Consider the following 15,416-nt stretch of genomic DNA (forward strand, 5'->3'; position numbering starts at 1 on the left):
AACGTTTTAAAAATTATTTTAACCAGTCTGTTTGTGAAAAGACTATATGCTGTGTGTGTGTGTGTGTGTGTGTGTGTGTGTGTGTGTGTGTGTGTGTGTGTGTGTGTGTGTGTGTGTATGTGTGTGTGTATGTGTGTGTGTATGCGTATGTGTATGTGTATGTGTATGTGTATGTGTGAGAGAGAGAGAGTGTTCATGAACCCCCACCCCCTTCCCCCAGCTCAGGGTCCACCTCCCCGTGTCTAATCGTGCAGGGTAACTTTTCCTTCTCTCAGCAGCGACAGACCTGACAGTGGGGAAGATTTATGCAGCCATGATGATTATGGAGTATTATAGACAGAGCAAAGCCAAGCGCACTCAGGCTCTCCGGGATGAACAGGTAAAGTCTTACACACTGTTTTGCGTCCTCACTCTCCTGCTGTCTCACTATCACACCCTCTTTATGTATATCAGTCTTCTGTTGTCTCAGTGTCTCACTCTCTCTACATATATATATCACTCTAAATTAAATTAAATTCAGTTTCATTTATATAGTGCTTTTAACAATGGACATGGTCATGAAACAGCTTTACACAAAAAGCAGTGGACTGGATATATATTTTGATTCATCCCTAATGAGCAAGCCAGAGACAACAGTGGCAAGGGAAAACCTCCCTGAGATGACAGGAGGAAAAAACCTTGAGAGGAACCAGACTCAAAAGGGAATTTCTCCTCTTTTGGGTGACACCAGATAAAACAATTATGAATCATTACTCTTGGACAATTATATAGTGTAGAGTCAAGCAGTGCTAAGTTTATTAAAAGGATCTTCAGTTTGAGCATCAGGGTCACTTTTGATTTGTCATTCATGCTGCAGAACTACTGCAGGGTCCAAAATCCTGAATTTACCTTGTCATCTTCATGCCCTTTAGGATAAATAAATCAACTCAGTGCACATTTCCTTCCCTTTGGGTCTTTAGCTATTGCCTTGATGCTTTTACGAGAACCCCACCCAAATTCTTGCCTCTATTTTTCAATACTCCTTCTCTAGGTAGTCCATGGCTTTCCTTTTGTCTTTCGCCCCTCTGGTGCCCATCTGAGTGCGATCTTTGTGATGTAATTGTTATACCTCCTGAGTACACACTGTATCCTATGTATCTCCATCATCTGACTTTGATGGTTTGAGATTGGGCACTGTTCTTGTGGCCTCAGACAGCTCTTCAATAGATATCTTGTGATTCTTAGGATCCTCTTTAGGCACTTCTTGTAGAACACATCCAGCCTGCTGCTATATGCCACAATAACCCTCTACATTTTCGCACCATAAAGCAGAAGGTATACATCAAATCTGATGAACATCATGAGCTTCATCTTGGTGCTGCATTTGTCAGATTTTGATACTTTCTGTGTATCCATACTGTCATACAGATATAGCCTCCTCTAGACTTCTCATTCCTTGTTTAGCAGCAATCTGGGATACAGGAAAGAGTCCACATCTTCCAATTTTGTGCCTTCAATGTCTATGGACTCCATTATTTATTCTAAGGCCATTGTACTGTGCAACCTCATTGAGTCTTTTCTTGTAGATCACTAACCCTCTTACCCCTTAGTTCCCACAGTATTATGTCCCACAACCCTATATTCCCCATAGAAACAGCACACCAACCCTGAGTTCCCGGGCCAAAATTGGCCTCAAAATCAACATTTTAATTTGAACATTTTTAGGCCTTGAAACAACTTATAATAATGTATTTGTGTAATATTACTTTCAAAATGAAGCAGTTCAGTGTTTTTACTCCACTTAGAGCACAATCCTTAACTATAGAAATATGAAAAATGCTCGCTAAAATCCTCATACTCATTTAGAAGTACCACACGAGCATCAGCGTGGTCAGTGCCTTTAAATAAATGCATTTTAGCATGCAAATGATTCCTTGTGGGGGTTGTTCTTCTTTTTAACAGAAGGATTTTTCTTGGTGAAGTGTCTAGCCTTCTCACTATCAGTTTCAACATCGCCTGAACTTTCACTGTCTAGAATCCTTGCTCTTGCTTGTGTAACTGTGTATGTTTTCTCTTTTTTTTCACTGTTTTAGATGTACCTGTGGTCACTGTAGGTGTAACTTTAGCTGGAACACGATTAGCTTTTCGCTTTGGCATTTTTAGTTTCAACAACATTCACGCTTGGATCAGCTTCATCGTAATGACGGCGTAATGACGTCATGACTTCATGACGTCATCAAACTTCCGGGTCAAAAAATAATAATTAAATAAGTAAGGAACCATAGCAGAGTAATGCTGGTAATGTTTACACTGTACAGCTGCTATATCGGACTTACGGGCATTTGGCATAGACGACCAAGCCGGTATATCGTCCTTACGGGAATAGGTCAAAGACGGGCAAGCCGGTTTTTCGGCCTTTCGGAGTCAGTGGGCTAAACCTGCTGTATAGGAGCACAATATCATTGACATTATCAAGGTCTTCTAGCATGGTAATGAATTTCCCCTGTTCTTGATGAGGGTATTCTCCAGTCAACTTTGATGACAAAGATGAATCCAGATACCACTCACCCTTGTTTTATGAGCATGTGCAGTACACTGGTTAGTGCATGTGTAGGGGTACAGTATGAGTCTTACTGGGTTAGGTGTTGTGTTGGGAGGTAGCAGGGTGTTGAGTAATTTGACTGCCTCAGGGAAGAAACTGTTGCGGCGTCTGCTGGTGGTGGTATGGATGCTCCTGTACCTTCTTCTCAGGAGAGTTAATAGTCCATGAGAGGGGTGAGAAGGTTGTCTGCAATACTGATGACTTTTTGGATGCAGCGGTTGTTGAAGCAGATGTCGGTGGTGGGTAGAGAGATCCCGATGATCTTTTCAGCTGTCCTCACAATTTGCTGTAGGGTCTTGTGCTCAGGGGCTGTGCAGTTCCCGTACCACACAGCAAGACAGCTGGTCAGGATGCTCTCTATCGTCCCTCTGTAGAAGGAGGTGAGGAAGGGAGGGGGGAGTTTTGCTCTCTTCAGCCTCCGCAGGAAGTGGACGCGCTGCTGGGCCTTCTTGACTAGGTAGGTATTGTTGAGAGACCAGGAGAGGTCTTCAGTCATATGCACACCAAGAAACTTGGAGCTTTTTGATTCTCCAGAGTTGTTCCATTCATGGTGAATGATCCACTTGGGGTCTCCTGAAGTCGACAGTCATTTCTTTAGTCTTATCAACACTAAGACATAGATTGTTGTCTCTACACTATTCTTCAAACTTGATGGAATGATTAGAACTGAACTTAGCAGCAGAGTCATGGGTCAGCAGGGTAAACAGCAGTGGACTGAGCACACAGCCATGAGGGGCGGTGTTCAGTGTGGTGGTGCTGGAGGTGGAGTTGCCGATCCTGATGGACTGGGGTCTCCCAGTCAGGAAGTCCAGGATCCAGTTGCAGAGGGAGGTGTTTAAACCCAACAGACTCATCTTTGTTGCTAGTTGTTGTGGGATGATTGTGTTGAATGCTGAACCAGGACCTGTAGCTTTCCGTGGATTGACTCAGGATAGAGTTTTCCTGACGTCTACTGCAGACAGACAGAGTATTGGTTGATGGGAGTTGGAGTGGTCTTCCTCACTGTCATGTTGTTCTGTGCTTCAAACCATGCATAAAAATCATTTAGGGCATCTGGGTGTGAGACATTGTCACAGACAGGTGGTGTAGCTATGTAGTTTGTGATGGCCCGAATGCCTAGCCACATATGCCTTTGTCCTTGGTGTTTTTGAAGTGACTGTTGATTCTTTGTGCGTAGTTGTGCTTTGCGTCTCTGATAGCAAGGGACAAATTGGCCCTTGCTGTGCGGAGGGCTGCCTTGTCATCAGACCTGCAGGCAGTGTCTCGGGTTTTAAACAACGAGCACACTTCAGCAGTCATCCACGGTTTCTGGTTTGCATGGTTGGTGATGGTCTTGAAGGAAGTTGCATCATATAGGCACTTGCTGATGTAGCCAGTTACTGATGCTGTGTATTCCTCCAAGTCTGTGGTGTTGTGATATGTAGCAGCCTCTCTGAACATATTCCAGTCTGTGTGCTCAAAACAGCCCTGAAGTGCTGAGATGGCTCCCTCAGACCAGGTTCTCACCTGTTTCAGAACCGGTTTGGCACATTTCAGAAGTGGTCTGTATGCTGGGATTAGCATAACAGAGATGTGGTCTGAGTAGCCGAGGTGGGGTGGGGTGCAGCCTTTTAAGCACCGTGAATGTTGGTGTAAACAAGGTCGAAAGCTTTTGTACCACAGGTTGCAAAATCAACATGCTGGTGGAAAATTGGCAGCAGTGATTTCAGATTCACGTGGTTAAAATTTCCAGAGACAATGAAAAATCCGTCTGTGTGCGCTGTCTGTCGGTTACTTATAGCCACGAATATTTCACTTAGCGCTTCCTTAGTGTTAGCACCGGGTGGAATGTACACCACGACAATGAGCATGGTGGTAAACTCTCTGGGCAGGTAATATGGTTGGCATTTCACAGTCATAACCTCCACCAGTGATGAGCAGTAGCTTGAAAAAACAACGGCATTCCTGCACCATTCATTGTTCATGTAAATACACAGACCACAGCCACGAATGTTACCGGACAGTGCTGCTATCCTGTCGGCGCGATGTGTGGTTATCCCAGCTAGCTGAATGGTTGCATCGGAATGTTGTCATTGAGCAGTGTTTCCATAAAAATGAAAACACAGCAGACCCTGATTTCACATTGGGTAGTTAGCTGTAGTCTGAGTAAATCCAGTTTATTTTCAAGAGAGCAAACATTGGTGAGGATAATGAATGGTAGAGCCAGATGGCTTGGGTTAGAATTTAGCCTAGCATGGATGCTGGCTTGCTTTCCCCACTTCCGCTGCCTTGCACACCATTTTCAGCACCCTCTCTTCTGGCCTGCGGCATCAGGCAATACCACGGTCCCAGGGCCTGGTTCACATAGTAGTCAGAGGTCAGGTAGTTCATCTTGCAGTCCATTGTTTATGCCTCCTGATCTTTGTTCTCCAATATTAAGAGGAATTTGGTGATGATAGACATGTACACCAGTGCTTCTGATGTACATCTGTTGAAAAATTTTCCAAATTGGTGTAGGCTATTCGTAACATGCACCATATTAGTGGACCTGAAGTGGCCGCTCCGTGCTACCGCGCCACCATTATCACATCACTTTGTGCTTCTTTGTATTACTGAACAATAAAAAAATAGCTGTTTCTTTTCTTTTTTTATTTTATTAAAGCTGGCAGAGATCAGTGTGAATTTACATTACAAAATTAACAAAATTCATAACCTGTATATATCCATTAATTGTACAACTAAAAAATAATACAAACAATAGCCTCTTTCACATAACATAATTCAAAGTTCAAAGGTTGCTTGAATTCCTTGTCACGAAGCGAAGCCTACAGTCACATATCATGTATTATAGAGTGTGCCATATTGAAAAGAAACAGTTTTCATCAACAGCATTTATTAGAACACAAATAACGACAATGAGAAAATGGAGAAAAATACTAAAAGGCAAGAGTCCAAGAGAGTGAGTGGCAACAGATCACTGATGGGGCAGTTTGGCAACCGTTCCAACAACTAGCAGTGATAATAATAACCTGACTGTGGAAGGTTTTAGTAGTGATTACAAGGGTTAGGGTTACAAGGAGGCTAAACACTGTCAAACTGCACATGGCTTTGAGTTAACAGCCCACATACAGTCATTCGGGCTTTTAAGGAGTACAGTGACTCAAATACACAAAAAGTTCCTGAAGGACTGAGGTAGTTGTTGGCTACTGTGAATGTCATACTAATCTCGAGGGGTGCACGAGCGGGGTTTCTCTAAAATGAATCTCATTTGTAGCTCGGAGTGTGCATCCTTTCTCATCCCCACCATCTCATCTTTGATGTTTGTTGAACATCATGGGCCACTGTTTACAAAATTCAATCCCGAGCCATTTGTGCGCTAATAGATACTTAAGGGACCCAGGACTTCCACACACACTCAAGCAATATACAACACAGGGAAGAGGAGGAGGGCACTGATATGACAGCTTTGTGGAATATTTTGTGTTAGCTAAGTGGAGGGAGCTTAGGCTGCATCGGTTCGAGCACAGACACACAGGAGGCTGCTTTGTTTCAAAGTTTAACGTGGTTTATTGGAACAATGTGTAGGTGGCAGGGGAAAAGGTGCGATGGCGTAGGGTGTCATCCTCTTGGGAGTAACGAATGTGCTTGGGGTTCCCAGACTGAGGCTGAGGTCCTTTCCGGTGGTCGCTGAGCTCTGGGCAGGCAGCCAGGGAGCGAAATCTTCCTCAGAAGCTGTGTCTTCTGTTGGAACAAGAGAACAAAGTGTTATCATTGAGGTAGCTTTTCTCTTTTTGTGCGCCGGCCGCTGGACCGTTGTTACAGTAAGACACATTTTCCTTGATTATGTTGTTCAGTTAATGTTTGTTTATTGTAAGTAGACCTACTGCATGAAACGTAGCTTTGTTTTCGAAGTGCTTTGGACAAATGTGCTTTGTAGCTAACTGAAGTGATAGCACAGTTGGCCTACAGCTCTGTCTGGATAAGTTGATAGAATGTGTACGTAAATGTTTCTCTTTGTACTGAGAATACTCACTGTTATAAACTTGTTACCTCGCTTAACCAATGTGATCAATTACATAGGCCTACCTATCAGCACTGAATAGTATTGGCCATGTGAGATTCTAGAATCACATTTACATGTCTGTAAGTTGGGGGAGCAGGACCTTTCACGTGTCTCCCGACCTGCCAGATAACTGCCCTCTTAGTGTTCCAGGACCTGCACATTTACAAATTAAGCATTGCATAACAGAGTTTCTGCTAAGAAATTTTGGGGCCAACCAACATGTCCAGGAGTTATAAAGTTTACCGGACAAACTAGGAAAAAATCCGGTCATCTCATTTCGGTGATTATTTTGCACATGTAACATTTTGGACGTTTTGCAAATGCGATTGTGGTGGCAGGGGCGCAGCCGATCGTCAGCTGTGGATGGAGAGGATGAGAGTCGAAATGGCAGGTAGCATATGATTCTGACCTGTGTTGGATCAGCCAGAGTTTACTTGTGTGTGTGTCTGTGTGTTTTTGCTTTCAGTGCCTCCTGTAATGAACGAGTGAGAGAGAGACAGACAGACAGACAAACAGCCAGACAGACGACCAGTACAAACACGTGTGTGCGCACGTGTGTGGTTGAATGATTTGAATCATGTGAGCAAATCAGTGTGCACGTTACAGAAAAAGCATGTGAAAAAAATATTTGCGCAGAGACCTTATATAGGTGTCCAATTACAAAAATACACCCTTTTGCTGTTATGACCTGCTGCTAATGAGATGCATAGCCATACAGTAGCTTCTTTCAGTGTTCTAGAGGAATGTTAACCCATTCCTCATGAGCAATGGCCTCCAGTAATATTCTTGGCACTGTGTGCTGCAACCACCTTCTTCAAATCCCACCAGAGATTTTCTATGTGGATCAAGTCACGTAACTGTGCTGGCACTGTAGAATCTTCCAGGACTTCTTCTGCAACCAAGCCTTGGTGGAATTTGAGGTATGCTTGGGAACATTGTCCTGTTGGAAGGTCCAGCTATGCCCAAGCTTCAGCTTCCTCACAGATGGTATGATGTTGTCTCCTAGGATTTCCTGATACTTCAATGATTTTATCTTGCCTTGCTGCAGGTTTCCAGTGCTGGAGGATGCAAAGCCGCCCCAGAGCATCACTTAGCCACCGCCATGCTTGACTGTGGACAGAATGTTCTTTCTTTAATGTACTTCAATGTTCTTACATCTTCAATGTTTCTTGTACTGCTTATTTTGTGTACAGCACTTTGAGAAGCTGCTTTTAAAGGCACTTTATTAAATAAAGTTTATTATTATTATTCATTCTTCTTCCTCCAGACATACTGCTGGTCCATTGTGATGAAAATTTCTAGTTTTCTTTCATCACTCCACAGAACAGGATCCTAAAACTTCTGTGGCTTATTTATATGATTTTGAGGCAACTTTTCTTGTGCTTTTGGGTCAGTAGTGGTCTTGGAGTTTCTGGCATGGAAACCTTCTGCATTTAGTACGTTCCTTACTGTGCTCACTGAAACCTCAGGGCCTGTCACCACCAAGTCTTGCTGCAGGTCATTTGCAGTCACTAGAGGATTTTTCTTAACCTGCCTTCTCAGAAATCTGGTTGCAGCCATTGATAGCTTCCTTTTCTGCCTCATTCAGGTTATTTAATATATTTTCTACCCCTAGCCAATTCAGGTATTTCATGTGTTCCAGTTCAAGCACACCTGGTGCAACTAATGAAGCCCTTGATTCATCAGGTGTGCTTGAGACACCTGTTTTGCATTTGAATAATTTTGAAACTAGAGAAGTCATTATAAGTTGCGTTTTCAGTTGAATTTGGGGAAACCATTTGAAGCATTCTTTGTGTTTTCAGTTGGTATTTCAATTGCTTTTGTTTGATGTCTTCATTGCTAACAGCTGCAAGTCTATAAATTTTGACAATAAACCTGATTTGCAATGGGGTTGAATAATTTTGATTGCAACTGTAACTCTTAATCTTAATCTCCAAATCAAATTTTCTCCTCCTAGTCAGTAATTCTAGGCCACTGTAAATGTGTCTGCTCTGGTTATATGCTTTGCTGACTGAAACTCACATACTTATTTTAAACAGCATCTTAGGTTTATCACTCATTGTTTTCTTAACATCAGGGTTTTATTTCAAATGTGTGAAACCAGTTATTTGCTTGAGTTAAATGTTTTGTGTTTTGAAGTTAGTTGCTCATGTTGGGTTGACAGTTTCTGTGTGGTTGCTGCAGTAGTCTGAAGTGATTTAAATAGAATATAAAACTTAACAATAAGTTAGTTATCAGTTACTAACTACAAAATTTAACATAGTATCTAAATGAGGACTTTTCAAACATTTTTTTTTAAAGACAAGGATGTATTCCAGTGCACACATATAAAAATACTATAGCAAATCATATTTGTTAGATTAATTACTGCTTTGGAGTTCTAAAATTTCCAGACTAAGAACCGAAATTTGGAATTGTATTAACCACAATTTCTGTTAGATTAAATTTGACATTAGGCATCAATTATATTTTTTAAAAAAATAAATAAATAAAAAACTGGAAAAAAACAACAACATGGACTTAAATGCCTAAAATGTAATTTATGTTATAGGTAATGATGGTCATTGCATTTCATTAAGCCATTCTTCAATTGTTCCATTTGTCTTTTGTCAAAGAGTGCAAAGTGCTCTGTGCCATACAAAAATTGCCCAAGCAGAAATAGCTGGCAACTGTTACTGATATTATTGTCTTTAAAAGTGTATCAAAGTCATAATGCAACATGCAGCCATACCCAATGTGAGTAACTAGAGATATTATACAGTGCCCTCCACTAATATTGGCACCCTTGGTAAATATGAGCAAAGAAGGCTGTGAAAATTTGTCTTTATTGTTTAACCCTTTGATGTTTTGTTCAAAAACTTCACAAAAATAGTCTGCTCTTATGGATATCAAACAAAACACAGATAAAAAAAAAATAAAAATCTTTGTTAAATATAGGTGTGCAACAATTATTGGCACCCTTTTAGTCAGTAATTTGTGCTACCGCCCTTTGCCAAGATAAAAGCTCTGAGTCTTCTCCTGTAATGCCTGATGAGGTTGGAGAATACATGGCAAAGGGATCTGACACTATTCCTCCATACAGAATCTATCCTGATCCTTCAAATTTTGAAGTCCATGCTGGTGGACTCTCCTCTTCAGTTCACCCCACAGGTTTTCTATGGGTTTCAGGTTAGGGTACTAGGATGGCCTTGGCAGGACCTTGATTTTGTGGTCAGTAAACCATTTTTGTGTTGATTTTGATGTATGTTTTAGATCATTGTCCTGCTGGAGAGTTAAGCTTTCTGGCAGAGGCATTCAGGTTTTCGTTTAATATGTGTTGATATTTGATAGAGTCCATGATGTCATATATCTTAACAAAATGTCCAGGTCTTCTGGCAGAAAAGCCACCCCAAAACATTAAAGAGCCTCCACTATGTTTAACCATGGACACGAGGTACTTTTCCATATGGCTACCTCTCTGTGTGTGCCAAAACCACCTCTGGTGTTTATTGCCAAAAAGCTCTATTTTGGTTTCATCTGAACATAGAATCTGATCCCATTTGAAGTTCCAGTAGTGACTGGCAAACTGAAGATGCTTGAGTTTGTTTTTGGATGAGAGTAGAGGCTTTTTTCTTGAAATCCTTCCAAACAACTTGTGGTGATGTAGGTGACTTCTGATTGTAGTTTTGGAGACTTTTTGACCTCAAGACATAACTAACGTTTGCAATTCTCTAGCAGTGATCTTTGAAGATTTTTTGGCCATTCGAACCATCCTCTTCCCAGTGAGTTGAAACAATATAGACACACGTCCAATTCCAGGTTGATTCATAACATTTCCAGCTGACTGGAACTTCTTAATTACTGCCCTGATGGTGGAAATGGGCATTTTCAATGCTTGTGTTATTTTCTTATAGCCACTTTCCATTTCATGAAGCTCAACAATCTATTGCCACACATCACAGTTATAGAACTTGGTCTTACCCATTGTTATGAATGACTAAGAGAATTTGGCCTATGTGTTACCTCAGATTTATACCCCTGTGAAACAGGAAGTCATGGTTGAACAATTTCCTTTTCCTAGTCACCCATATGTACTAAAAAATTTAAAATATCAATGGGAATATACTTCAAATAAATTTTTCTCGCATAAATTCATAGGGGTGCCAATAATTGTTGCACACCTATATTTATCAAAGTTTTTTTTTTTATAAACCTGTGTTTTGTTTGCAATTGTTTGATATCCATGAGAGCATAGTATTTTTATTTGAGTTTTTTTTAACAAAAGATCAAAAAGTTAAACAATAAAGACAATTTTTCAGAGCTTCTTTGCTCATATTTACCAAGGGTGCCAATATTAGTGGAGGGCACTGTACATTATGGTACTTATCCATGCTTCAAACTTAGCACCCAATTGGTTGCCAATGCCATTCATTTACCAGCACGACCAAAGTAAATGAATTTTCAGCATGGTACCATGGACATCGTTCTTATAGCTTGGCTCAGAGGTTCACTTCATTGACTCACCAGACTCCAAATCCCTGAATGCCTCCTGGCTGAACAATATGACTGCCTTGTGTTGCTGATGGATGTAATCCCATTTGCACCTGGGATGCCTTGTATCCCATCCCCTTCCCACCCCCCATTTTCCCATCTGCTTGCCTGATACCAGCTATAGGCCATGTTGTATCTTACACAGAATCGAACGCCATTAATGTTTCAGCGCCTGGAGCCACCATCACCGACGCAGAATGCTGGTCAGGGACTCAATGGCCTTTCTGAACCACAACCAGACCCTAACAACTTGTAAGTAGATGTTTTGAATTTTTTGTTTTCTGTCATGTTTTTACCCCTGAACTTTTTACTCCAGACTACCTGTCTGCTCTTTCCCCAAATTGACCAGAGAGGGAAAATATGTACATTAGGATATTTCTCATACTTCATTTGTCACTAATATATTTTTTAAAAAGTTTATTATTTCTTGAAAGCTATTGCTCTGCATGTCCAAATATATATTAAAGAGATTGCTTTGTACACCCACATCCACTCTAACACCTGGCACTTCTGGGGTCAGTAGTTGTTGGACATATAACCATGCAATCATCATGGCATCTATGAAGCAGACTGATTCAGTCACTGGGTTTGTTGGGTCCCACTTACTGTCATAAGGTATCCTTCCGATATGCTTCCTTCAATATTGGGTCTTTATCACAGCTTTCTCAAATTCCTTTATAATGAATCATATAGTTTCACAGATGTAATTGGCATTTTTGACTGCATGAGCGACTATGCCTATTACCACCACCCTGCAGCACTGCGTTTGAGGTAATCTTCTTAGTGTGGGGTGTCAGTAATATGTACCCATGTCTTTAAACTGAAACTTTTTTCAGGTTCAAACCCACAGCCAAGTCTTCTATTTTAGAACTTTCCAGCACAATCCTACCACTCCTACCTTCCACCAGTGTAAGATGGTTTGCTAACAGATTTGATCTACCACATTTCCTCTACAGCCAGGGTCCTCACCCCATTCCCATTCTCCCAATTACAGCAGTAATGTTTGATGCCTGTCTATGGATCTAATGTCCAAAGTCTATGGATTCTATTTCTTAACTTACATTTCTTATATCTCTCATTTACACTGCACTGAATGAGACTAAAGCAAAAATATGAATAAATACCTGTTGTTAACAAGCCTACATGCCTCCTACAATAGTGATGTGGTAGTCTCTATGGCAAGGATAGTCGACTAAAATTTTAATGGTCCGGATACATAAAATTTGTTGTTTAGAAAGGTCCAGATAATTGACTATCATGACTGATTGTCGACAATTACCTTTTAATGCTCAAAATTTAGTGATTAGTTTCAAGTTTTTGCACAATGTATATTTTTTTAAAAACACTGCAAGTATGTATATTTTATTGTAATTGGAGCATTTTCTTCAGATCATCATCATAATGGAAAACATATATCAGAGCAAGTATCAGCATATCAGCAGACATTTGCGAAATGTTTGTGCTGATAGAGCATTAATTTGCCTTTAAATTGTCAGTATAATTAGGACGAATAGATATGTGGGCTACATGTAACACAAAGTCAGATTAAATATCAGTGAAGTTCTGGGGAATGAACATGCAGTAATTATTATTACAAGTATATAATGGAGAAAAGCATTCTAGCTGTGTATATGGTTAGGGCTGTGGATGGGGGAATTCCGGAGAGCCAGTCATGGGTCACAGCCAGAGCTCAGGAGATGTCTCAGAAAGCAGGCAGCTGGAGCCCAGAAGGCCACCCAACAGAGGACATGACCGAGAACCGGACCACATCGCAGGTAACCTAAATACACACTCAGCACAACCAAGACACCTTTTATATCCTCTTTTATATGCTCAGAAATACTTCATATTCAAACACCTTGCCATACGGACAAACATGTACTTGATAATTTAGTGCATCTTTATAAAGATGCTTGCAGAGATTTTGTGTCTTACATGGGTGAGTGTATAATCTCATGTACATACTTTTAGGAGTGACAGGAAATGACACGTCTTGTTTGGATTCTAAGGGACTTTATCTAACTGAAGGATTTTATAACATCAGACCATTTTCCCATATTTTCCCATCAGAGATCTGGGCAACTCTGTGATCCATGCTGCTTTCTGAAACTCACACACACACTCAGTGTTCCTCCTGTTTTACTTCTAGTTTCTCTGTCTGATAATTCAAACTCATTTCATCTTATGTGTTCATCCATTGCTGTCTCAGGGGGATGTTTGAACCTCTTTGGTCTTCCTAATGGTCAAGCATTAATACACTCCCGTCCAGCTTTGCTAGCTTTATGACATGTTTATGAAATTATTGCCCAAAAGTACAATTGTCAATAGTATGTGTGGGTTTTACTCCATTCCTTACAGTCAGCTTATTGGCACCTTTCACAAAGTTTCACAAAGAGTAACCTAATCAGCCAGTCATTTTGCAGCAGCACAAATGCATAAAATAACGTAGAGACAGGTCAAGAGCTTCACTTAATGTTCACATCAACATCGAAATGGAGATGTGGCATGGTTGTTGGTACCAGATGGGCTGGTTTGAGTATTTCAGTTTTGAGAAAGTGTTGATCTCCTGGGATTTTCACGTACAACAGTCTCCAGAGTTTACACAGAATGGTGCAAAAAGCAAAGCAAAAAAAAAAAAATCCTGTGTGTGTGGAGGGCCTGCCTGCTGAAACATCTTGTTGATGAGAGCAATCAGAGGAAAATGACCAGACAGGTTTGAGCTGACAGGAAGTCTACAATAACTCAAATCAGCCTTTACAACTTTTGTGAGCAGATAAGCATCTAAAAAACCACAGCACATCATTCCATGAGGTGGATGAGCTACAATAGCAGAAGACCACATCAGGTTCCACACCTGTCAGCCAAGAGGAAGAATCTGACACTGTCATGGGCGCAGATTCAGCCCAACTGTACAGTTTGTCCAGAGTCTTCTGCTGTTGTAGTCCATCTTGAGGTTAGTGTCAGATGTGTTGGGTTTGATGTTTTGGCCTGCTGTGATGCTTTTCTGCTCACCATGGTGATAAAGTGTGATTATTTGAGTTACTATATCCTTTCTGGCAGCTCTAACCAATGTGGCCATTTTCCTCTGTCTTCTCCTATCAACAAGGCATTTCTACCCACAGAACTGTCACTCACTCAATGTTTTTTCTTTTTCACACCATTCTGTATAAACTCTAAAGGATGTTGTGTGTGAAATTCCCACAAGAGCAGCAGTTCTGGTACTAACAACCATACCATTATAAAACTCACACAGATCACACTTTAATAGCATTCTAATGTTATATCTATATTATATATATATATATATATATATATATATATATATATATATATATATATATATATATCTTAACCTGCATCTGCATTATTTTATGCATTTATGCTGATTGGATAACTGCATGAATATGCAGGTGTACAGGTGTTCCTAATGGTACCATAGTAACATTTAGAAGGCCATTTACAATTAGCACTGAGGCATAAAGACGCAGTTGAGGCGGGACTGTTCCATCACACATCTCCTCAGAAAGCTGTCGTTCTGTCTGCGGGGGTCACGCGTGCTCTCTCACTCTGTTTTCCGCAGACGGTAGAGATGAGAGAGATGGGGCGGGACGGGTTCTCGGACACTGAGCCCTTCCTGCCAATGGAAGGCCACAGCAGGGCAGCTTCCATGCCTCGACTCCCAGCAGACAATCAAGTGAGCACTTTGTCAAGTCAGCCTCTCACTTTTGCCTGTCTATCATCGACATTCCTTTTGTCTTTCTTTTCCACAGTGTTTCTTTACCCTTCTCCTTTTTATCTCTTGGACCTTTGTGAATGAGTATTCACTGTCAAATTGTAATAAAACATCAGAAAATCCTGTCAATTGTTTTCAATTTCCGTACACAAGTAATCCAATAATACTGAACCAAAGCTTTAAACCTGTACAAATGCACAGGAAATATATATATATATATAATTGTATATGCTTATATATAACTATAACAGCAATAAAACTGACACTGCTCAGTTGAGGTTTTTCTAAAGAATCGTTTCCTCTTTTTGTTTAACTCTTTCATTTCATTCAACACCATTCTCACTAAAGCCATGTGCCACAGTGACTGTCATGTTGTTCAGTTACGCAGCACACACAAACTCCATAGCACACAGGAAGTGTATGTGGAACAAGTACATTTTGTAACTTAGCAGTGTTAGCTTACACTTTTTTAAAAAAAATACATTTTCCAATTAATTCTGCCCCTTCACATAAAGTTAAACTCCAGTGCT

The 15,416-nt window shown here is 40.7% G+C and overlaps 1 protein-coding gene across 1 annotated transcript in view; it reads left to right on the top strand.

Annotated features, from left to right (window-relative positions):
- Positions 1–15,416, top strand: part of cacna1aa (calcium channel, voltage-dependent, P/Q type, alpha 1A subunit, a) — a 108,417-nt gene that overhangs the window by 78,694 nt on the left and 14,307 nt on the right. The window contains exons 41-44 of the mRNA XM_053673874.1: positions 279–379; positions 11,299–11,405; positions 12,793–12,928; positions 14,734–14,847. Of these exons, the coding sequence (XP_053529849.1) occupies positions 279–379; positions 11,299–11,405; positions 12,793–12,928; positions 14,734–14,847 (458 nt within the window). The remainder of the gene's footprint in view (positions 1–278; positions 380–11,298; positions 11,406–12,792; positions 12,929–14,733; positions 14,848–15,416) is intronic.

Source organism: Ictalurus punctatus, chromosome 2, assembly GCF_001660625.3.
Source record: "Ictalurus punctatus breed USDA103 chromosome 2, Coco_2.0, whole genome shotgun sequence".
NCBI lineage: Eukaryota > Metazoa > Chordata > Actinopteri > Siluriformes > Ictaluridae > Ictalurus > Ictalurus punctatus.